At 35.0% G+C, this 27,219-nt stretch overlaps 1 protein-coding gene across 5 annotated transcripts in view; it reads right to left on the bottom strand.

Moving 5' to 3' along the window:
• The window catches only part of LOC106870865 (puratrophin-1), a 582,111-nt gene that overhangs the window by 284,426 nt on the left and 270,466 nt on the right, over positions 1–27,219 (bottom strand). For all 5 annotated transcript variants that reach the window (XM_089353963.1, XM_089353964.1, XM_089353965.1 and 2 more), the window contains one exon: positions 11,392–11,515. In XM_089353963.1, coding sequence (XP_089210089.1) covers positions 11,392–11,515 — 124 coding nt within the window. The remainder of the gene's footprint in view (positions 1–11,391; positions 11,516–27,219) is intronic.

Genomic DNA, 27,219 nt, shown 5'->3' with positions numbered 1-27,219 from the left:
TTTTATGTATCTTCTATTCCTTTCATCCTATAGATGTACAGACACACAGACGTTGAGCTTTATTATATATATATATATATATGTATATATATATATATATATATATATATATATATATATATATATATATATATATATATATATATATATATGTATATACAGGCACAGGTATGGCTATGTGGTAAGAAGCTTACTTTCCAACCACATGGTTCAGTCCAACTGTGTAGCACCTTGGGCATGTGTCTTCTACTATAGCCTCGGGTTGATCAAATCCTTGTGAGTGGATTTGGAAGATGGAAACTGAAAGAAGCCCATTGTATATCATCATCATTATCATTTAACATCTGTTTTCCATGCTGGCAAGGGTTGGATGGTTTGACTGAAAACTAGTAAGCCATAAAGTTGCACTAAGTTCTAATCTGATTTGGCATGGTTCCCATGGCTGGATGCCAACCACTCCAAGAACGTAATGGGTGCTTTTTACATGCCACTGGCACAGGTGTTAGTCACATAGCACTGGCATCAGCCATGACTATGATTTTACTTGGCTTGACATGTTTTCTGAAGCATAGCATATCGCCTAATGTTTGAAGGGTGCTTTTTATGTACCAGTTACATGACACTGGCATTGGCCATGACTATGAACTCACTTGGCTTGACGGGTTTTGTTCAAGCACGGCACATCACTAAAGGTCACAGTCACTTGTCATCACCTCTAAGAGGCCCAACATTCAAAACTCATGCTTCGCCATGCCTTCCTGGGTCTACCTCTTCCACAGGTTCCTTCCACCATTACAGTGTAGCACTTCTTCATACAGCTGTCCTTGTCCATAATCATCACAACCATACCAGCAGTTGTCTCTCTTGCACACCACTTCTGATACCTCTTATGCCCAACTTTTCTCTCAAGATGCTTTCACTCTGTTGTGCATGCACACTGACAATACACATCCAACGAAGCATACCAGCTTCATTTCTTTCAAGCCTACACATGTCCTCGGTGGTCACAGCTCATCTTTCACTGCCATGTAGCATGACTGTTCACACACAGGCATCAAACAATCTGCCTTTTACTCTGAGTGAGAGGCTCTTTGTTACCAGCAGAGGTAGGAGCTCTGAACTTTGCCCAGCCTATTCTTATTCTCACAGCTATGCTCTTGGAGCATCCACCCCTGCTACTGACTTGGTCATTTAGGTAATGGAAGCTATCAACTACTAGTTTTCTCCTTTGGATTTTGATGAAGTTTATTTTCTTTACATTTTTAGTGTTAATTGTACCTGTTAACCTTCCTGTGATATTGCTGCACCACTTATGTGTCCATAGCTTACACTAAGTACATCTTATGTCTTTACTACAGATCGAGCAAGGTCATCTACCTGAAGGGATTTGTGATTTATCTGCTCTCTTACTTACTAAGACTTTGGATTTTTGCTAGATTAACCCTTTGTTTCTAAACCTTGTTTCTACATCTGAAATTTCTTCTCTAGTTCTGGTAGTAATTTGGCTTACTGGTTATTTTACTAATCCTTACTGAAATATGAGGTTGTAGAACATAAAGGGACGTCACAGGTTTTAACAACTGGTGTAAATGTAAATACAGGCATGGAAACTGGCACATAGATTCACATATCTGTATGTGTATATGTATTTATGGGTGTGCATGTGTGCATTTGTACATGGGCATATGTGTGTCAGTTTCCATATCTGTATTTATTTATAGCTACACCAGATGTATCCTTTTAAATATGTAACTTAGGGGATTTGACAGGTATCAATAAAGTACTCAGCCTGAAATAAGTATTGGGATCGATATAATAGACTAAACACTTGAAGGCTATGCCCAACCATGGCCATCCTGTCAGTTTTTCAGTTTAGAACTCTAATATATAATGTGGTCTTTCCTTTATTTAAAACAGTATATTCGAGAAAGATTTGGCTTCTTTTTCCCTCATTTGTTATAAACAGTAACATCATGGAATTCAATACATCAACATTTTAACATCCATTTTCCATGCTTGCTCAGGCCAGATGGAATTTCGTAAGGCAAATTTTCTACAACCAGATACTCTTCCTGTTGCTATCCTTCACTTGTTTCCAAGCAAGGAAACATTACCGAGCAAGGTAACATTTTACACATACACATATACATGTATGCATATAATGGGTTTTCACTCACAAAGCTTAGTTATAGTAGAAGATGTTTGCTCAATGTGCCATCCAGTGAAACTAAACACAAAAACCACCTGGTTGGGAAGTAAACTTCTAAACCAAATAGCTATGCTTATACTATACACATTACACTATCATCCTATTCAAGGAGGAAAGACAGAAGTTATCTGTCAATAGTATAATATTGGTTTCAAATTTTGGCACAAGCCCAGCAATTTTGGAGGTGGGGTAAGTTGATTACATCGACCCCAGTTCTCAACTGGTGCTTGATTTGTTGACCCTGAAAGGATGAAAAGCAAAGTCAATCTCAGTGGAACTTGAACTCGGAATGTAAAGATGGACAAAATGCCACTATGCATTTTGTCTGGTGAGATAAGGATTCTGCCAGCTTTTCACTTTGATGTCAATAATATAATGTTACTACAGAGATAAGCACCAGATCTCTGTATTTTTATGATGTGGAAAGAATCAACAATATCATTCTGGCATCAGTAAGCAAAGTTAATAGTTGTTATTGCTTAAGCCTAGATCAGCCCTGACTGAGAAAACTTATGATCAAATATGATCCATCTGTGACCATCCTGTACTTAGACATAGTGTACCCTGAAGCATATTTACCAATGTGAACTTCCATATTCTTTTAAAGACAGCAGCATATCATCTGAAGGATATCTAGCAGTTACTTCTAGCAAGTTGAGGAGCTGTATATTAGTTCAATAGTCAATTATTACTAATTATTGACTAAATATAGGTTAATTTTGATCAAGCAAACTAATGATCAAAAGATATCCAACAGCGACCATATTATCTTTTTAGTTTTTTACCAAGACATCTTTAGGATCATATGCAATATACTCTTTTTCAAGATAGTAAAGTATGATTTGAAAGAGCAGATCAAATGACTCCATCAAGGTTCCCTTATAATGGCATAACTGTTACAAGTAATGCAGTTGGATAATAACATCATCACCTCTATCATAAAACTGGATTAACCATGTTGTGTCCTGCTAACCTAGTTAGTTTTTAAAAAATAATCAACTTAAATGATTAGTAAATAGGCCAACATGCATTATTTATCTGAAGAAGAAATCAAAATAAATCACACACACACACACATATGTTTTTTTTTTTTTTTCAAGTAACAGTTTCATATTCTAAGATTTCACAAGGAAGTTTGAAATTACATTCAGAAACATAATACATGAGAAAATATTTAAGTGTCCAACAACAGGGAATAACTGACATGAATTTGCAAGAAAATCTATGTCACATCACTTTAATTACATGGACAATATTGCAATTAAATCAACTGGTTGTGCAATCAATAAGTAAGTGGGCTATCTTGAACTTGAAGTTAGGTATTGTTTCAACTTTTCTCCTTCCTCTTTAATGTCACAGGAGTCTTTCCGAGTTTTAATTGCGAGAAAGTGTTGAAGTTAATCAGGGCCAATTTCAACAGGAAATTTTACTAAAATGTCTATTTGATACAAATAGTAATCAGAAACAAAGATGTGTACATGAAGAAGACATTGAATACTCTTCTACTTTTAACCTAATTTGTTTATATGCATGAGTCAATGTAATGGTATCACACTACTAGAAAGAGCAGCCAAATATCCCCAAAATCACACTCTACAATCTTAAAGATGAAGGAACATTGTAGAACCAAATATACAAAAAGATAGGATTGCCACAGTTGAAATGCCTGATGAGGACTGACCTGTAGCCTAAGAACAGTGCACGCACGCATGCATGCACGCACGCATGCACACACGCATGCACAGAGTTTTTTTGCTTCAGTCAATCGACTGTGGAAATGATGCCACATGGTCTTCAAAGGTGTTTAGTCAATTATAATGACCTTGGTAATTATTTAAAGATAAAATAATAAACTTATTGTATACAGTGCTCAGGTACACTACAACTCATCAGAAGAAGTTACCAAAAGTGCATGAACAGTACATAGAATAGTGCACAGGAAGTGAACAGTGAATGAGTTGCTTAAAAAGAAAAAGAAAGGCAGGGGAGCATCAGGTGTACTGTTGGTGAATTTCAGGAAATATGGAAGTTTTGAAGGATGTAATATCCCAACAGCTAACAACTGATGTGGTTAGTTTATTTCATTCTGAGTGTGAACGAATTGCTAAGTTAACTTATGACAGAAAAGAGATCCAACTTAATGCGTGTACATGCACACACAAACAACTGTTAGATGCTCTTGCTATATACACATGTTCATTTATTCAGAGCTCGGAGAACTTAAAACCTTGGTCTCAAATATAGTTTACAAGATAGATGAACATCTTGAAACATGCTTCACATTTCTTAATATTGAAAAAAAATTTGGGCAGATTTAAAATAATATATAGCCCCCCCCCCACAAAAAAAAAAAAACCTAAAAGATGAACTAAGAGAATGATATGGTGCCTCTTTTTTTTTTGCAGGAGAAACTTAAAATAATAAAGCAAAATCACAGATAGAGGATCTAAGAGTAATTAACTAAGTTTAAATAGGAAAAGGCTATCTACAGATGTTGGAAGTAAGGTGAAATGCTGAAAGAAAAAATAGGTACTGTTGATGTAATATTGTGTATATGTGTATCTAGGAATGCATGTTTGCAGGTTATATGTGTATGTTGTGACTATGAGTATGCTGTGATTATGTGCATGTGAGTATATGCATGTGTAGTATGACTTGTACATTTGCATATTGTATGCTTGTGTGTGCATGAAAAATTTGCATGTCATATGCAAGCTGTGCAGGCATTTCAGTTGTGAGAATCCCATCTTTTTGTATATCTGGTTATACAATGTTCTGTATGTTACTCCAGTTTTAAGCTTGTAGAGTATGATTTCAGGGATACTTGGCTGCTATATCTAGCAGTTTGATACCACTACATTGACTCATGCATATATGCAAATTAGGTTAAAAATAGAAGAGGGTTTGGTTTCTTTTTCAAGTATGCATCTTGTTTCTGATTAGTACTTGTATAAAATAGGCATTTCTGTAAGTATGTATGTCTGTGTAGAGTGTGTGTGTGTGTGGAGGGGGGAGTGCAATGCTGTTTTTGTTGTTGATGTTTAGCTTCAGGTTAACTCAGATTTAGGGAAATATGTTACTATTTCTAGCAAGTCAATGCTTCTTTGCAAGCTTGTATCTATATTGTCTGTGCAGATATGTCAGTAAGCTATTTATATACATGTGAGTTGTGTTTTGTGCACAAGCATATCTGTGCATTTGCATGTTTGTGTGCATATTTGTAGCTTGTGTATGTGTGTGTATATGCCTCTGTGTGTACATGCATGTGTATGCACATGTTTAGGCATGTTTACAGATATCTGTGTGTGCAGCTGTGCATGTGTCCTTGAGTGGTGTATATATGTTTATGTATGAGTACATGTGCCTAAGTAGTGCATGTATGCATGCCTGTGTCATGTATGTATAAGCATGAGTTTGTGTAACATGCATGTATGTGTGACTGTAACTGTATATGCATGTATATGTGTGTGTAACAGTTATTTCAATCAATACTAATGTGAGAATAGTCATCACCATCACCATCATCGTTATCATTGCCATGACCATCATCATAATCATGATCATCAAAATGAAGAATAATACATTTCACCAGCAAAACAGAACAGGTTGTTGAATAAGTCTATCAGGTTGCAATAGAAATCTCAGTTGAATGAAGAAGAAAAGAACAACACTAGATCCAGTCTAAATATAACCTTGTCTCAGCAGGAATATGGTAAATCAGAAGGTTCACAGCTTTTTCTTTGGAAAGAAGAAAGGTAAACATTAGACAGCTTTCTTCTTGAAGAGGGAAAAAATGCATTTGAACAAAGAAGCAGCTGTAAGACAAACATGCATGATACCTGTATGTGCAGACACAGGCACACACACACATGCACACACACACGATTTATTGTTGTTATCTGCAAATGCACTTTTCATACATGTCAAACTGATAACCTACCTGTCAATGTCAAATACCAAACAAACTGTAACAACTGGTACACAGAGGAATGAATACCTGGTGTTTTTATTTCACAGCATTTCAAAAGCAAGTACAATGCTCACATCAATCTCTCTTATTTATGTATGAATACACACACACACACACACACAGACAAAAACACACACATACATACACAAATATTCTTTTCTACTCTAGGCACAAGGTCTGAAATTTGGGGGGAGGGGGCCAATCAATTAGATCGACTCCAGTACGCAACTGGTACTTAATTTATTGACCCCGAAAGGATGAAAGACAAAGTTGACCTCGGTGGACACATACACAAATATAATCTATAAACATGCACATACACATGTATGTACACATAGAGGCACATATATATATGTGCGTGTGTGTGTGTGTGTGTGTGTGTGTAAATACGAGGAGGTACCCCCAAAAAACCAGAATTTTGTAAGATTATTTTATTCACTTTTATCACCTTTGAGGCATTCTCCATTTGAAGCAATGCGTTGGTACAGGCTTGTTTTCCATTATTCGAAGCAGTGCTGGAACTCTTGTGAAGTGATGTCTTTTAACACCTCTACCACATCTGAAAATTCTGTAGCATCAGCTTTTGTCATCAGCAATGAACTTCAAAAAAATGGTTCGGATCAATTTCCAACTGTTCTCTCAGTTCACGACATGCATTTTGTCATAACTGCTTTTGATCTTCCATGAGCAAGCAAAGCACAAATTTTGCTGCAACTTTTTTTGTTCTCAATTTCTCATTCAAAATTCGTTGGCAGAAACACCAGGACACATCAATCATATCAAAAGGTTCATCAATTGTTCAGTGACGGTCCTCCAAAATCATTTCATGAATTTTCAAACTATTTCAGCATGACAACTGTTTTCCCAAGCAGAAAACAGGATTTCATAGAAGTATGCCTTTTCTTCATTTCAGCCATCACAAAAATTGACGAAGTGAGGAGAAGCACTGCAAAAACAAAGACACATCATGTGGCAGTACAACCTCACTGGATGACACCACTTGGCAGACTGATGCCTGAGGGTTGCATCAAGTGGCTTCTAATGGTGGAAGCCCAAACTACAACGGGCTTGTCCCATTGAGAATATTTCCAGTTACTTTTGGGTACCCCTTCATATATATATATTGTATTATATTATAATATACACTCACACACACACACTCACAAGCTACAATATAAAGTGTAAGCGAGCAAATTGCTGGAGTTAGTTGACCCCAGATCAGTCCTGGTTAAGGAGATCCATGATATGACCATCTCATATAATTTTTTTGTAAGCATAGTGCATCTAAGACATCATTATCCAATGCTCCCTTCTTTTCTTTAAAAGACAGCAGGGTTTGATTTGAGAGTTGTTTGCTATATCTAGCTTTCTAGTAGATTGAGCGACTCTGAAAGAGTTTTCTCATTCATTCAAGGGGAACAAATCAGTCAATAAAACATTAGACTTCCAACTCAGGAATGATGAATGATGAGTTTGTTTCTAGTGTGTGGGGTTTTGTTCAATTTCATAATTCTGAGATGACCTTAGATCACTGTTGTCATTTGAATTTCCATTTTTCTATGCCTGCATGGGTTCAACAGAGTTTATTGAAGCAGATTTTCTATGACCAGATGCCCATCCTGTTGCCAACCCTCACCTGTTTCCAAGCAAGGTAATATTTCAACATGGCATAGCATGTTTCACAGTGGAAATGAATGACTCTGCATTTATGACGACATTCATTTACAACTATCATGTTCTGTCAAGACAAAGAGACATCACACACATACAGACTCTCTCTCTCTCTCCCTCTCACACACACACACACATACATATCCACATAGCCACGCTTGTGCCTCTTCTACTAAAATAGTTCCAACGGTTTATTGGAGCAAGTGTTGTTTTTGTTGTTAAGATTATTGATTTTTACCCAAAAGTTATACAGTAGTTCTTTCATACCAGCCCACCTGACATTCATCTTTATTTCTATGATATAAAACTGCCTTTTTTTTTCTTTGAAGTATTTACATTTACATTAAAACCTATCAGAGTTTCATTAGTTATTTTACTAAATCCATTCAAGTTCTCTTTTAATATTTTCAGAATTAATATAAATACATTTACAATGTGCATCATTAACAATATGATGATAAAAGGATTAACCCTAATAATACAGAAAGAATGCTACATGCTTTTTTCCCCCGCTAGGGTGTCTTTGGTAAGTAATTAGATTTGTTCAGAAACATAAAACAACATGAGATTTTGTACTTTCCTTTCTCCTGTATTAAATTATATATTTTCCATGTTGGTGCAAGTTGGCTGGTTTGACAGGATCACTTATCTTCGCCAGCATGGAAAAAATGGATGTAAAAGGATGATGATGATGATGATGTACAAAGGACAGTACAAAAGAACTTTTATTTATTTCTTTGCAAGAACGACCTAGATTTAAGTGGTGATATACAATTAAAGTTCACTGTTTTCTTTAAAATGGGTGCATGTGTAAATCTATATTGTACTGGACAACATTTAAAAATGTAGGGGTAGACTACACACAATTCATTAACTATATTTATTCAAAACAGCCTGATATGTAATACAATAGGCTGACATGTTAACAAATTTCTTTTGAAATATATTTACTTTGTTTCATTTAATTTTAACAATAATGAAGAATTTAGTAAATAGCTGTCATTATTGCACTAGTGTAAAGTGGAGAGCTGGCAGAATTTGTTAGCAAGTCAGACAAAATGCTTAGCAGCATTTTGTCCATCTTTACGTTCTAAACTCAAATTCTGCCAAGGTTGACTTTGCCTTTCATCCTTTTGAGGTTGATGAAATAAGTACCAGTTGTGCACTGGATTTGATTTAATCAACTAGCACACTCCTCTAAAAAAGTTTGGGCCTTGTGCCTATTAACAGAAAGAATTATTAAACTAGTGTTTTGAACATAAATTTACGTGGAACAAGTATAAGCATGGCTCTGTGGTAAGAAGCTTGCTTCCCAACCACATGGTTCCGGGTTCAGTCCCACTGTGTGGCACCTTGGTGCAAGTGTCTCCTACCATGTCTCAGGCTGACCAAAGCCTTGTGAGTGGATTTAGCAGATGGAAACTGAAAGAAGCCTGCCATATATATATATATATATATATATATACATACACAGTGTGCGTGTGTGTGTGTGTGCGTGTGTGCGTGTGTGTGTGTGTGTGTGCGTGTGTGTGTGTATGTGTGCGTGTGTGTGTGTGTGTGTGTGTGTTTTTTTTACATCTGTGTTTGTTTCCCATCACCAATAATCAGTGCTGGTATGTTCATGTCTCTGTAACTTAGCGGTTTGGCAAGTGAGACTGATAGAATAAGTACCAGGCTTTAAAAAAATAGGTACTGGGGTCGATTCATTTGATTAAAAGTTCTTCAAAGTGGTACCCCAATATGGCTACAGTCTAATGACCAAAACAAATAAAAGATATAAGATAAAAGATGGAATTTTAAGGAAAGTTTAAAACTGAATTTAGATTACTTTAAAACAAAAAGTTTTTTGTCCTAGAACCTGAAGTGGGGGTCTCTCACAGGTTGGGGTCTTAAACATTAATCATCTACGCTACATCTTCAGGATCAAACAGGAATGTATACAAATTCATGTTACCATGAGATACACAAAGTAATTATCTAAAGGTAAGATTCTGAACTGAAAGAAACTGATGATAACCTGCGTTGGTAAATGTTAATTCATAAAAGTTGCTCAACTATGTTATTAGTTTCTATACTTTTTTATTTTGGAAAAAAACAAAAGTTAGAAACATTGGATTTTGAAAATTTGTTGATTTAAATTTTTTTTTCACTTCACTGTTCATTGCAAATCACACCATTTAATGTTTTTTAAGAAATTTTACACAATTATTTTAACATTTTCATGCTTGCACACACTTGAGAATTTCGTATAGACCTTTTGTTTTTTTCTCTCTCTACATATATACCCATCATAATAACACTTTTGTATACACATACAAGTTAAAATTAGAGGTAACATTGTTGAAATTATCATCATCATCATCATTATAATTATTATCATTAATATTATCAGCATCATCATCATCATTATCATTATTATCATTATTATTATCATTATTAGTATTATTATTATACCCTTCAAAGTTTAAACCCAGCAGGGGTCAACTTTCACCCCTCTGGAAATGACAAGTACTAGTCAAGTATTAGAGTTGATGTAACTGAGTAATTCCCTCCCCATAAAATTGTGGCCTTGTGCCAAAGTAGACAGAAGCTGACAAGTTGGCAGAACAAACTGCTTTGTGGTATTTCTACTGGATCTTTACATTCTAAGTTCAAATTTCACCAATGTCAACTTTGCCTTTCATTCTTTCAGGATCGATGTAATAAAACACTAGTCAAGTACAAAGGTCAGTCAACTTAGCCTATCACTCAAAATGTAGTCCTTATGCTCATGCTAGAAACAATTAAAGGCAGCAAGCTGGTAGAAATGCTAGAGCAATGAAAAAATGCAATGTGGTATTTGTTGCAGCTTTTTATGTTCTAAGTTTAAGTCCAACTGGGGTCAACTTTGCTTTTCATTTTTCTATGGTAGATAGAGAACCAATCAAGTACTGGACTCACTGATACTGATTAAGATTCTCCCCTCAAAACTGCTGGCCTTGTACTTAAATAAGAAACAGCTATTGTTGTTGTTGTTGTTACCACTGATATATCATCAAAGAGTAGGATTTTGAAGTCACTTGTATTAAATTTTTGATATATAACTTCTGTTTAATTCTTTAATGACCCACTGTCATCGTGTATCTTTTGTTTATTTGTTTTTTGTTAAAAAAGACACAAAAGAAAAAAAAAACGGTTAACAAGGAAGTATCTATGTGAGTCTTCCATCTACTGGAAATAGCAACCAAATATTATTCGAAACTCAGCTTTACATCTTAAAAGAAAAAGGAAGGATACATTGAACACTGTAGCTGAACAGAAGGAATGGTCATGGCTGGAATGTTTTTGCACTAGGCCAACTGGATTAAGCCAAACAGGATGGGGACGGAGAGACTAAACAACAATAACAGCAGTGATTCTTTTGACAGAATATGAAGATATTACAAATGAATCATTTCAATTAATCAGGAACTTTATGTAAATGATATAAAAGGTAATTTCTCTTACATATGAAAACAAAAGAAAAGTTTTCATCAATAGTTAGCTATAAAAATAGACATACCTGCTTAAGGTGCTGAAATATAGAAAGTGTCGTGCCAATTCTGAACTGGATATCATTTGATCTCTCCATAATGGGCTACTTGTGAATAAAAATCCAACCAAGGAGTGGTCCAGGGCATAAGAACCTGTGATAAAACACAAAGGAAAATACAATGGTTCATACACTCTGTTGCTATTATTTTATATTAAAGACAAGAAATAGAAATGGTAAGATATGAGATAAAAGAACATAATAGAAAACAATAAAAAAAATACAGCAAAACATATTATACACACATGCGCACGCACGCACACACTTGCACATACACACATTCTCTCTCTCTCTCTCTCTCTCTCTCTCTCTTTATCTCCCTCTTTCTCTCTCTCCTCTTTCTTTAGTCTTCTCTTTACATTTGTTTGCTGAAAACTGCTAGCTAGTATGGTGAACAATCAACTGGATATTGCAAGTATGGGAGGTGTTGATCTATTACAATTATTATTATTGTCATTATTACTATTTTTAGCACTGTCACATTATCAAAGAATGGGTCTTTGGAGTACCTTCTCACAATGATCTTTAGAGTTCAGTCTGGCTGCACCAGATTATTGCTAAGGTATGTTCTGTATAGTTTGGAGTATAGTCAGTTAACACTACTTGTTTGATAGTAGGCTGTTGCTGCTGTCATTGTTGCTGTGTAGCAGTACTGAATATATATATATATATATAATGTAAGATGTCCAGTTCACTCTAATACAGTGTGTTGGTTTCACTCAAAACTTTACATCATTTAATTGGCAGTTTAGCTGTGGCCAGCCCATTTTCCTTTTTTTTTTTTCAGTTATGTAGTGTTAACATATGAGGTTTCTATTTTAAAAGACAATAGTAAGTTTGCTGAAAGAGACAGATTTCACAGCTATTATTGGGTATATTGAGTGGTAAAAATATCAGAGACCAATTACTAACATACAAATTAAAAAACAAATAAAATAAAACTGAAAAATTCCATTTGCAGTCAGTCATTGATAGATTGGATTAAATAATTTTTTTTCAAAATGCTCACCACAAAGAAAAAAGAAAAAACAAGTCCAACGATGAAACCTACATGGTTGCTCAATCTGCAAGAAATAGCAAGAGCGTCTCCTGCAAATCACACTCTTCCAGCTTGAAAAAGCTAAGGACAGAGTAGTCTTAGATACATATCTGAAAACTGACATGTATCTAGGATACATTTCTATATGTCTGGAAGGATACATGTCCTAGATACATGTTTGTACATCTAGAAGGATATACATTTAGTCTTAGATATATGTCTGAAAATAGATATGATCTTGTCATGACTGGAAAGTCTTTGTTCATAGATTTGCTCAATCAACAGAAAATAAACTCAAGCATTATTCACACTGCACCCACCCCAAACATGAGTGGCACTCAGCTAGAGCCCTCATGCTAGGCCTCATTATAACTGAGGATTTCTCTTGGCAAAAATACATCCTTAGCATAGATAGAACTGCATCTCAAACACTGTCTCCTCTCTTCATGGCCAGAAAATATTTTAGCCTTCAACACCTATTAACACTCTGCAAGGCACTCTACAGTGGAGTACTGTTTTCAAATATGGGATGGAGCTGCTGCCATATACAGAGACATCCTGAATTACATCCAGAGAAGAGCCACTCAACTGACTGGTATTAAATCACTAACAGACATACTCCAGTCTCTGACCCATATACATCCAATTTTTCTCTCTCCATTATTCCTACCACCACTATAATGGCTTCTATTCTTCAGAGCCAGCAGGTCTCACACCTCTTTCACTAAGTTATTCCCAGATTAGTCATCTGTCCAACTTTTATCATTATTGTTGTTGAAGCTGCTCTCCACCGTGCCAGCTCTACATTAACCCCCATTCCCACCTTTTCCCTAGAATATCTTCCCCCTGGATATCTTTTCCCTTCACATGTTTTTCCTGCAGATGTTGACCTACATCAGTTATATCAGTACACTAGAGGCATCAAGTTCACTGGTCTTGGAAGGTTTGTAATGGTTCATGGGAATGGTTCCAGATTCAGAAAAAAAAAGTGGGGCTGAGCTCAACAATAACAACAATAAAAAGATCTGTCATGAACAAACAAAAATGTTAAATACTGCAGATTTGAATGCAAACTTTTCATTTGTTTGAAACTATTCAGTGTAAGAGCAGGAAAATGATACTTGTTATGTAGTGAATTTTCAAATATAGTTTAAAAATATGTAAATGACAACTAAATAAATTTCATTAAAAAAATTATAAATTGAATTATATCAATGTGAGAAGAAAGGAAAACTCAGGCTTCTAAAAACAAGCCAATAATGAAGCTGCTACATGACACAGTCACTCAACATGCTAGAAACAGTAGCCAACTCTTACTCATGTCACAAACTTTCTTTCTGTCTTAGTGTTACTCTTACTTCAGCGCAGGACCATCTTTTAATCTTTATTTGAGGAGCATTGTACCTCACTTGAGGCATTGTAGGACAGAAGTAGAGTAATAAATGAAAAGGGGAAAGAGTAAAGTTTTCTAACAATGCAGAAATTAAAACTGTAAGCTGAAAATCCAGCTTTCCAAATGGCAGAATCTACCTAGACACACATTTCTTTGTACACTTCTAAAGAAGGGTTTTTGCACCCGAAATATATAAAGATTTTTCAACTAGCATTCTACTTTCCTCATTTCCCTTTTCAATTTATTTACTAATTTATTTATTTACTTGCATTGATGCAACCAAAATGTTACTCTAATTGATGATATATTCTGTCTGGTATTGACAACTTATCACACTTAGCAATGCTCCAAAGGTTCTATTTCCTGCCACAATGCAGTTGGCAATAGGTTGCTAAATTTGAACTCAAAACACAAGAAGACAGAGCAGATGCTACAAGGAAACTTGTTTATCCAGGCTTGGCTCTTTATCTAACAACACAGAAAAGTATTTTTCAATGTTATTATTATTATTATTATTATTATTATTATTCAGGTCACTGCCTGGAATTGAACTCAGAATCTTGGGGTTAGTAGCCTGCGCTCTTAACCACTATGCCATATGCATAGAAAAGGATGATCAGAATTTGTAGTGCAAAGAGAAAGAACAAAAATTGCATAGCATTCTGTCTGATGCTTTAATGACTCCAATACATTGCCTTCCTCAAATCACTCACTACCATCTTTTAATGGTACGGTAAACCCTCCATATCACTGTTCACCTATCGCAGTTTATTATTTAAGCTTATGTTGATTCCTCCGTGGTGTTGTTTTGTGTTTATAACAAAATAAATATATACAAATTATAAAAATAATTAAAAAAATATACAGTACAGTATTGTTGCTACTTCATGGATTTTCACCTATTGTGGGGGGGGGGGCAGTTGGAATGTAACAGCTGCAATAGTTGAGGGATTACTGTATATCTTTTATCTTTTACTTGCTTCAGTCATTGGACTGCAGCCATACTGGGGCAACACTTTGAAAGGTTTTTGTTGAACAAATCAATTCCAGTATTTTTTTTCTCCTTAAGGCCTGTCACTTATTCCATCAGTTGCTTTTGTCAAACTGCTAATTCACAGTGATGTAAACAAACCAACAATACTTGTCAAGCAGTGGTGAAATATAAACAAAAACACAAAGATATATACATACATGATGGGCTTCTTTCAGTTTCCATCCATCAGATCCACTCACAGCATGGGGTTGTAGTAGAAGATACTTGCCCAAGTTGCTATGCAGTGGAACTGAACCAGAACTATGTGGTTGAGAAGCAAACTGTGTATCACATATACATTATACAATGTATTCCAAGATATACCTAAATGGGATGGTCAAAGCTGAAATACCGCTGATCACAAGTTTGCTCGATTAAGCATGGCTAAAGATAAAACAACAGTCTTTATACAGAACAGGGGTTGTTGAACATTTTTTTAGCATATGAACCCTTTTGATTACCATTTTACTCTGGTGGAGTTCCATAGAGATTCAGTGTTTAAAAACAAGTTTCATAGAAACTTCTTTCAAAATTCCTATTTTGTTTTTCGCCCATTCACTTGTGTAGGTTTGCAATAGAACTCTCTGAGAGAACATGTTTCAGTGGGTGGAAATATGTTGAACTAAGTAAAACACTAGAGAAAGAAACCTAGTTATTTCTTGCAATAAATGCATCTAAAGTAAAATTTTTTCATGGACCCCCTAAAATACTACTACAGATCCCCAATTTAGTATTTTGCTTGCTCGGACCCCCAAAAGTCTTTTATGAGCATCCAGGGGTCATATGGACCCCAGTTGAGAACCACTGATATAGAGAAAAATATGCTTCGCGACAAATGTTACTTTAAAGAGCCTCTAAGCAAGTAGTTAATCTATTTGACTTTATGTTGCACAGGAAACCAAACAAAAAAATTGCTGGTGCACTTTAAACGAAAAATTATAAAAATTAACTGTTCTAATGAACACATTCAGAAAATCTATGATACTATAGATTAGTTTATTAACCATTTAGCATTTAAACTGGCCATATCTGGCCCAAATATTCTACATGTTTTATGTTCAAACTGACCACATCCAGTCTCCTCTCACACCTATTCAACAATGTCCTCTAAATATAATCACATCATCAAAATCTCAAAACAAGATAATACCTGATTAATTCAAAACGATGGGAATGAATAGGCATTACATTTGACAGAGTGATCTAAATGCCAAAAAGTTAATTATACTTGTGTATAACAAAATTATGAATAACATGTATTTCAAGATGTTCACAAACATTTAATATGGATTTTCTTAAACCTTAATCTGTGGTATACTTAGATACTCCTTGTGGTATACCAGTGTGCCATTGTGTACCATCTTAGAATCCCTGCTCTAGACAGTGTTACTTTAAGAATTCAGGTAATATCTGTTGTGTTCATATATTAGGGGTTTGTGTGTGTGTTGGCTTTATTTCACTGGATTCATCTTTCTTAACAAGGTAATTTGGCCATCTACTGTTGGCATATTCAATAAAATCTGTGATCCAAGTAATAACTATCATGTGATCATTGCCACTTTAACACAGTCAATTCATTTTTCTGAAGAATAGTTGAACTAGTCTCAATAGGTGATGCACATCAAGAATGGTTGTTGGGTGAACATTGTTGAATGATATGAGTAGAAAGAGCCTGTGAAATAGGAAAACTGAAGAGTGGATAGGGATGATCTCTTGATAATAAGCTTCACAAAAGTGAGGATGAAGGACTTTGAAAAGTGGAGAGAAGCTATGTTGAAACTGACCCATTCAACCCATGCTTGTATGCAAAAATATCAGGTCATCCCATAAGTTCTGTCTGAATTTTGAATAAAGAAAACAAGTAATCAAATGTTATATTTAATTGAAATTTAATCATCAATGTACTTTCCCTGATTATCTATGACTTCCTTCCATCTATTTGCAAGCTTTTTAATCCCATTGATGTAAAACTCTTTTGGTTTCAAAGCAAAGAACTCTGAAATGTCAGTTTCAACCTCCTCCTGGCTTGTGAAAGTTATGTCCCCCAAATGATTCTGTTAACTATGAAACAGATGGTAGACTGAAGGAGCAAGGTCGGGAGAATAAGGTGGATGAGGAATTTTTTCCCAACCAAGCTCTTCGATCTTCTGTGATGTGATCTTTGCAGTGTGGGATCATGCATTGTCCTAATGAAACATCACTCCTTTTCGATTCACTAAAGCAGGTCTTTTTTTTTTTCAAAGCTTGGTTCAAATGCTCTAATTGCTGACAGTAGACTTGAACATTGATTGTTGCATTAGGTGGTAACAATTCAAAGTGAATTACTCGTTTGCAATCCCACCAGATAGAGAGAAGAACCTTTTTTCCATGAAGTTCCCTTCTCGGTTGTGGTTGAGCTTTTTCCCTTTTACCAAACTACTGTTTACGATGTTTAACATTTTGATAGAAGATCCATTTTTTGTCACCAGTCACAAGTCTATCCAAAAAGGGTGAAATGAGTTCACGAGAATGGAAAGAAGAGCAGATGTCAACTCGGGATTTGCGGTTGCTTTCGGACAATTCACAAGGCACCCATTTTTCAAGTTTAGGAACCTTTCCAAGTTGTTGAAGATGACGATGAACAGTTGTATGGTTTGAACTTAGCTTTATTGCCAATTCTTCAACTGATATTGCAGGATTTTCTTCAAGTAATGCCTCAAGGAGCTTATCATCAAACTCAACTGGACGTCCTGTTCGACCTTCATTTTCAAGGCTGAAATCTCCACTTCTGAATTTTGCAAACCATCTTCTGCAAGTTCTTTCACTCAAGCATTCTTTCCCATAAACTGAGTGTATGTTTCGAGTCACTTCAGCTGCAGTTTCCTTTTTTTGTACTCATAAAGCATTATGTGCCTCAGATGCTCTTTGGATACTTCCATGTTAGAAAGGGTTTTAATCAAAGAAATTTTAATTCTATTATTCTGTAAAATAATATTTAATTAGTTTAAATGTATACAAATGCATAAAAATAATTTTTAATTCCATTAGACATTATAAAATACTATTAAATTTCATTCAATTTTAAAAAAGATAAAATTGGACAGAACTTATAATACATTTAATCAAGGTAATTATATGCCTGTATGCATGGAAATGAAATCTAATTTGGATAACATTATGGGTTCCTTCAGTAACAGATTTCACTTGCTTTGTTATACCTAGCTACAAATTAATTCACAAATTATTGCACATAGCAAAAAAAATGGGTTCAGAAACTGTGGAGTTCTGTGATCACCTATATATGCAAGTAATGAACTAAAAGAACAAGTACTCAACACCAGATGGGGAAATAAATGATTCCATTTAATAGTTACATTCCATTTAATAGTCCAGTACTATTGGTTTTTGGTAGAAAACCCCATTCATCTAGAGTTTGAAGTAGGAATGACATTTTACTGCTGATGTGAAGAGAGTGTCATGAAATTTGACACTTATCAAGTTTAGCTGTGTAGTGTCCTTTGTACTTCAAACTGTAGTTGAAAGATGCATTGTTTTCTACAAAAAAACAAATGGCACTGGAGAAGTAAAATAACATTAAAAACAATGTATATAAATACATATATTACAGAGATGTACTTGCATAGCAAGTGAGTTGATCTGAGATTGTGCACTGAAATGAAAACAATTGCAGCATGGAAGGTGTTTATAAGCCATTTAACAACACAAAAAAAAAACTGTTATATTTACTTCAACATTTAAATTTAATTTCTATCAAAATATTTTTGTCACTTTGAAAACGCGACCTGTTCACTGACAAAACTTTGTGCTACATCTTTATATATAGATATATTGTAATCCCTCGACTATCATGGGTGTGACATTCCATAGTTCCCAGAGAGAGTCAGCATGACACGGAATGTGAGAAAGCTAGTCTACTCAGGTGCTACTCATTTTTGACAACTGAGTGAACTGTATAATGTGAAATAAAGTATCTTGCTAGAGGACACAATGTACTGCCAGGTGTTGAACTCATAACCTTACATATATGCATACATATACTAGAGGTAGTCGATAGCTTCCGCTATCTGGGCGACCAAGTTAGTAGTGGGGGTGGGTGCGCTGAAAGTGTAGCTGCTAGAATAAGAATAGCCTGGGCAAAGTTTAGAGAGCTCTTACCCCTGCTGGCGACAAAGGGACTCTCACTCAGAGTAAAAGGCAGACTGTATGACGCATGCGTACGAACAACCATGCTACATGGCAGTGAAACATGGGCTGTAACTGCTGAGGACATACGTAAGCTCGCAAGGAATGAAGCCAGTATGCTCCGTTGGATGTGTAATGTCAATGTGAATACCCGTCAGAGTGTAAGTATCTTGAGAGAAAAGCTGAACATTAGAAGCATCAGTTGTGGCGTGCAAGAGAGACGATTGCGCTGGTATGGACATGTGGTGAGAATGGAGGAGGATAGCTGCGTGAAAAAGTGCCACACCCTAACAGTTGAGGGAACCCGTGGAAGAGGTAGGCCCAGGAAGACCTGGGCTGAGGTGGTGAGGCAAGACCTTCGTACATTGGGCCTCACCGAGGCGATGACTACGGACCGAGACCTTTGGAAATGGGCTGTGCGTGAGAAGACCCGGCAAGCCAAGTAAGATCGTTGCCAGTGCCCCTGGACTGGTTCTTGTGCGGGTGGCACATGAGATGCACCATTTTGAGCGTGGCCGTTGCCAGTACCGCCTGACTGGCTCCTGTAGGATTTTCGAGCGAGATCGTTGCCAGTGCCCCTGGACTGGCTTGTGCGGGTGGCACATAAAAGACACCATTTCGAGCGTGGCCGTTTTCGTGCGGGTGACACGTAAAAGCACCCACTACACTCTCTGAGTGGTTGGCGTTAGGAAGGGCATCCAGCTGTAGAAACTCTGCCAAATCAGACTGGAGCCTGGTGTTGCCATCCGGTTTCACCAGTCCTCAGTCAAATCGTCCAACCCATGCTAGCATGGAAAGCGGACGTTAAACGATGATGATGATGATGATGATACATTTATATATCCATGCACACACACACACACATGTATATATCAGACAGAAATGGAAAAAAGTGACTCTGCTTGTTACCCTCACTATCAAAAATACAGTAAATCATATGATTTACTCAATGAAAACCTGTAACCACCAACATTATTGTTTACAAACTGTGATATTGAATATAAATAAGAATAAAAACAAATTTAGACATGTACAATAAAGTGTAAGAAGTCAGCTCTAATAATTTTTGTTACTGTCAACACATTTGTATAAAAGCTCCATTTGTAAATCAGATCCAAACAAGTTTGAAAGAAAACACCAAACACAAAGAAAAGTTACTTTAATTCATGTCTAACTGTCCTATGTATATCTCATCGTCTTGTATATTGCTGTATACATTTACTGTTGTTCATAGAAATGTCTAAGTCACCCTTCTCAAGCACAAGACCCATAATGCCAATATCTAAGGGAGACAATACAATCATGTTTTTTTTTAATGATCATCAAATAAATAAAATTGCTAAATAAAATAAAAGTTATAAAAATGATTGCATTTGCTTTTTCTTTTACCATATGATGAGTATTCCCCTTATTGACAAGAAGAAAATTCAAATTAAAATGTTTAAATTCAATTACAAAACTATCTCTATATATATATGTGTTTCCTTCCTTTCCTGAGCGTCCAATAACACTGTACTTATTCCACGTCCTCGCATTGTTTTTTTTGTGTTTTTTCTTGTTTGTTCATGTTTAAATTGATTATATATATATATATATATATATATATAAATTTGCTAATTTCTGTGATTCAGTCAAATCAGCCCTGTTGAATACTACCAGTCAATTGACCTTGCCTCATTCCTCTCACTCCCTTATGTGTTTTTTTTATTTCTTCCTTCTTTTAATCCTTATTCTATCTACATTTATATTCTCCACTCCAACTGGGCTCTCTGCACATTCTGATTGAATCTTCCATGTGTAAACATGTACCTCCTTGCGACAATGTAAACTTATATTTAATCAAGATATCCTTGGCCTGAAGAGTAGCCTACGCTATACGCCTTACTTGGATATTTACCACTTCCGAGGTTCTGCTCGCTATGAAACATATGTAGCCCAGATATTATCTACTCAATTCCTTAACTGTTATATTCTTATTCACATACATGGCAACCCTGGTCACCTACTGTGAAATATAAAAAGGACTTTTTTCAGTTTATCATACTTAGATATGAAAAGAAATCCACAACCTTCCATCTCAATAAACCACAATTGTCCCTGAAAGTTGTATTTTATGTTAACTATGGATTGCTTGAAGGTAACTTTCTTCCTACACTTCGATCCCTGGATCTTACATTTATGTATGTGTATATATATAGTAAATCCAAAAGAGAAGAACAAACACAAAACAAACAACAATGCGAGGACATGGTACATGTAAAGTATTAGCAGACGCTCAGGGAAGGAAAGGAAGATGTGGTTACATGTCCTTCTGTAGCACTTACATAGCCTTACTTGCCTTTTAGGTCTTCTGGATTCCAACACCTCTCTCATATATATATATATATATATGAAGCAAATTTAGTAGATGAATTTAAAAGAGAAATTCAATAACAACAACAAAATTGAAAAAAAAACCTATTATTTTTGGCAGTGCTGATACACTAGAATATCCAAAATATGTGAAATGTGATTGTATGTCAAAATAGTTTGATAGAGAAGCTGAAATAGTTATGATGTAAGGCTTAGTGTCTTGATGCTGTTCGGTGAATGATAATGTAAAGCCTAGAGGCTAAGCATGGCCAATTTTAATGAAGAGTATTGGAAAGCAAATGATATTTCATCAATGAAAGTGGATTGCTATAGCAATGTGACTGGTTTGTCATTGAACCTTTCAAATATGCTTTTGGAGAGAGAGAGAGATAGAGAGGAGAGCATGTGTTTACTGAAGTTTAATATTTCATAGGCTTCATATACATTGGGGCTTTACCTTCAATGTTTTTGTTTGGTTGTCAAATTCATTGTCAGGCATGTACAATAGCATATACGAAAATACATAGTGATAAGTTAAAGGTAACGGGAAATACAGTATTTGGCTGCAAACATAAACTCCCATCTAAACCAGAGAGAGAGAGAGAGAGAGAGAGCGAGAGAGAGAGAGACAGACAGACAGACATACAGACAGACAGACAGACAGACAGACAAACAGACAGATAGACAGAGATGAAGAGGATACATATCCTTTTACTGATTTGATCTTAGTCATTGACTGTGGGCATGCTGGGCCACTATTTTCCTGAGTATAGATGATTGTATCAACACCAATATTATTTTCATTGACTGCTGCTTATCTTATTGATAAGATCAAAAAGATCAAAAGCAAAATACACCATCAAGATTTGAACACAAAATATAGTAACACAAACTAAATACCACAAGATATTATTTTGTGTGATTCTCTACTATCCATATTCCAAAGCAGCCCCCACCAACCATATTTTGATATTCTCATGTATATAGCTTTAAATTTCTATAGGTTTCAAGAAAACAGTCTTTTATTTCATATAATGAATGAATGAATGAGTACATGTGGGGTGGAGAGAGAGAAACTGTGTTTTAAGAGGATCCTTAGGTTATAACAGTAAACATTTTGTTTGAAAATATTGAAGTAAATAAAATAAATTCTGACTTTGGCTGTTTTCCATTATTTTGAATATGGAATAGACTAGATTGCCTTGACATATCTAACAAACAATAAACAAATAATTAATAAAAAAAATAAAATGTAGTCATGACTATGCGCGTGTTAGTTATTTCTTAATGCTAATAAAAATTGAAAAACATCCATAGCTGAGTTAAGTCAAGCTCTGATAAGGTTTTATATTACCAGTTTTCTTTTTTTTTATGTATCTTTTATTGTTTAATTTATATATTTACTACTAATATTTTTATTACTACTAATATTCTCATATGATTTATAAATACATTTGCCTTCTGTCTTTGATTTATAGTAGGATTCTACTACATCTAAAATATAGAACGACCAAGATAAGCTGATCAGATAATATCCATCGTCATACACACACACACACTCTCTCTCTCTCTCTCTCACACACACACACTCTCTCTCTCTCTCACATGCACACACACTCTCTCTCTCTCTCTCTCTCTCTCTCTCTTTCTCTCACACACACACACTCTCTCTCTTTCTCTCTTTCCATTATCATCATTACTATATGTCTGCTTATTTTTTCATGCTGGCATGAGTTTGATGATTTATCACAGTTGACATACTCTAACACCTACTATAACAATAGAAAAACTAGTTAACTTTGGTATTGTACATGTCTTTGCCTAAGACTCTTGGGTGTATTCTATAATATCAGGACTAAAAGAATTGTCTGAGACTACCATTCACCCTGTATCAGCTATTATTCAGAATTACTACATACTAAGCAAGTAGCCTGCAGAACATCTTGCATATACATACCATTTTTGGCGTGATTTCTACCACTGCCACATGCTAAGTCCTTTTCTTGTCAGTCTGTCAGAAAAACCACTGCATTTATTATGCACCTACAGTTTACAATGGGTATACTACATGGTCAAAGAGTCATGTCTTCTTTCTTCATATGACTCACATAAACAAAAACCCAATAGATTAGAAGTTGTCATGTGGAAGACATAGAATAAAATACCTTAGATGGAAAGAAGTAAGGGTGGGTGTCAGGAAGGGAATCTGGTCATAAACTATAGCTTTGAGATATTTTATCCAATCCATGCCACCATGAAAAAAGCAATAATGATCAAAAGATTTTTCAATTGACAAAGCTACAATGAATATGTACAGAATGATAGGTAAGGATATATATATATAGGAAAATGAAAAATAATAATAAGGCAGAATGCTAAACTGGAAGCATATTTTAATAAAGATTTCTAACCGGCTTTCATTGCATGGCAAATTTTCAAGAAGAGGGAGAATGAAAATGTTTTTTACAAAAAAGTAAAAAATGAAAAAAATAATATATAAAAAAATTTAGATATAAAAAAATAAATATACCAATACATTATATTGTCTTTGAGCTTTTAAAGTTCAATGGTAATTCATGTAGATAATGGTTGGAAAAATAAGGATGCATGAAAATTGAGAGTTGTGTTAGGTTTAAAAAAAGAGAAAAGGGTTTAAAAGTTTGTGTTAAGCAGGAAGTGTGGTGTCAAAACAGGAAGTGTGTGTAAGGGGAGACAAATCTTTTTAGTTGGAGTTATGAACTCTTTGTCAACAGGAAGTTTATGTCTGTTCCTAGAGAAATAAGGTCACTGAGGGGTTTGTGTGTTAAGAAATGGTTGGAATTTCTCTATGAATATCATACTGATGAGGAAATGAAAAGTTTTCACTTTTCTAAGCCAGAAACGTGTCTATGATTAACTAAGACTGGTTAGTTTCGTTGTTTTATCTTCTTGTTTTGCCTTTGTGAGTTACAAGTATTGCTATCCTTTATGTTTATAAATGTATAAGAACTTTTAAATAAGTTCTTCACCGATAATGGTGTTTACATACCGAAGGGCTTGGTAAAAATTATTAATTATTAATTTATTAATAAATTAATAATCCGTTACCCTTTTATTTGTTATATGATTTATATATATTTATGTACATACATACCTATATAATTTATAATTATGTATATATTCTTTTATTGTTTTTACTTATTTTAGTCATTTGACTGCAGCCTTGTTGCTGCACCGCCTTTAGACAAAGAAACTGACCCCAGGATTTAGTCTTTGCAAGCCTAGTACTTATATTCTATTGGTTTCTTTTTGACGAGCTGCTAAGTGATGGGGATGTAAACACACCAACATCGGTTGTCAAGTGACGGTGGAGGGACAAACACAGACACAAATATATATATATATATATATATATATATATATATATCAAACAATAAGCAACAAGGATTTCAAAAGTGATTGCAGTACGCACGTTTCATGCTACTTCAATTTATTTAAGTAATGTGAGCATTACCTTAAATGCAATATGAAGAGCAATCTTCAGCTGCACGAAAAAATGCAGAAAAAAGACATATTACAAATGTGGCAACATATTAAAACCAAGTGGGATTTTATGTATGCTCTCTCCCACTTGGTTTTAATATGTTGCCACATTTGTAATATGTCTTTTTTCTGCATTTTTTCGTGCAGCTGAAGATTGCTCTTCATATTGCATTTAAGGTAATGCTCACATTACTTAAATAAATTGAAGTAGCATGAAACGTGCGTACTGCAATCACTTTTGAAATCCGTGTTGCTTATTGTTTGATTTTAATCACCCATCCTTTTGGGATGTGATATTCGGGTGTCTTCGCATAAGTACCATATTCAAGCCTTGAATCTATATATATATATATATATATATATATATATATATATATATATATATAAATAAATATATATATGATGTGCTTCTTTCAGTTTCTGTCAACCAAATCCACTCACAAGGTTGGCCCGAGGTGCCACACAATGGGACTGAACTTGGAACCATGTGGTTGGGAAGCAAGCTTCTTACCACACAGCCACTCCACTATATATATGTGTGTTACAGACATATGTACCAGTAATACATAAAAGAGTAAAAGAACAGTTCCTTGAAATATTCGTTTATTTCAAGCACTGCTGCAAACAGTGGAAGTGAGCTAGAACGTTAAAACTTCGTGCACATGCACAACAGAATCCAAGGTCAATCTTTGCCAAGCAGCGTCACTCTGCATGCTTTAGCTTCGTTACTATGGCAACAGTCCAGATACTTATTGATCAGATCACATATATGTGTATGCGTACTATCCCACCAATTTTTATTAGTGTATTAAATACTAATATAATCATAATATTATTGCAGTCTACACTCTCTGAAAGGTATTTGTCAAAATCTTCATTTAAAAATACTTACTTTTCCAAAAGTTATGAGAAAACAGAGCCAAGCGTTGTGAATTTTGTAAATACAAAAAAATGTATTCACCCACCACTGAATACATTTTTTTCCTAATGAACTCAGATATAACCAAAATTTATGTCACCTGAAGCATATTTGTAGAAAATTTGATTGAAAAATATCCATTTTTGTGGAAGTTACAATGAAACAAACTCAGTGGGACACATTTGTATATGTATATCGCCGTTGCTTTATGTATGTATGCGGCTACATTGTCAGAAACAAAATCAGTGTGGAAATTTTGTGTATATATGCCCATTGCTTTAACATAAGTAATACTAACATTACATTGCTATTATATATCTAAATATTAGCTCGTGTCATTTGACTCTCATTATTTACGTAACAATATTTAATTATATAGCTGTATGTTTACTACTTACATTCAGTTTGCATAAAAAGAGTGTCAATAATGTGACTGTGACAGGCTCAATTTTCAACAATACATAAACATAAATAGGATAACTGTATTTATGATGTTATTGTGTTTCCTAATGAATATTGTGTTTAAAATGCATCAGAGTGTGTGTATATATATGTGTGTGTGCTTATATTAAGATTTATTGGCATTGTTGAGGCAGTAATTTTTCATGGCTTTATAAATGCACATTCTTTTAGCATAATTGCATTTCATCTTATAGCTCTACTTCACGTTTTCCATTATCAATATTAGAGGTTCATTCATGTTCAAGTCTTGCCAGCATTCTTCCTACATGCATGCCATTTGTATACTTACACATATTAATTATAGGAATATATGATACGATGATATCAAACCAATGTAAAACAAGCTATCTTAAAGATAGCATGTTCACACTAGTATGTGTGTGTGTGTGTGTGTGTGTGCATGCATATATCATATGATCATGTGATCAACCAGACTATTGGATGTTGTTATACATCACTAGTCACAATGTACTTTGCATCATTTTAGTTTTCAAATGATGCCACCCTGCTGGCTGGGCAAGCAGGCCAACATCCTCTCTTATTGGGAGGCTTGTCCATTGCAGGGTGACCCATTTATAGCTGAGTTGAGGGGAACAATGTGGAATAAAGTGCCTGGCTAAAGAACACAATGAACAATCCAGTCTTGGAATCAAACCCACAACTGGCTATTGTGAATGCAATACCTTAACCACTGGGCCATGCACCTTCACTATATAGATATATACATGTCTATCCTGTCTTTGCAAGGACTTTTGTGTCAGGTGTTTTACTTTGCTTCTTGATGTTGGGTATGTGTCTCAAACACTTTTGATGAAAGTGCTCAAGTAGCTTGAGATGCCTAAAGTGTACTGTCCATGTTTCAGAAGAGTGCAATAGAACCCTTAGTACATATATAT

Source organism: Octopus bimaculoides, chromosome 6 (genome assembly GCF_046866305.1).
Source record: "Octopus bimaculoides isolate indiv1 chromosome 6, ASM4686630v1, whole genome shotgun sequence".
Lineage (NCBI taxonomy): Eukaryota > Metazoa > Mollusca > Cephalopoda > Octopoda > Octopodidae > Octopus > Octopus bimaculoides.
This window is presented reverse-complemented; position numbering and strand designations above follow the sequence as displayed.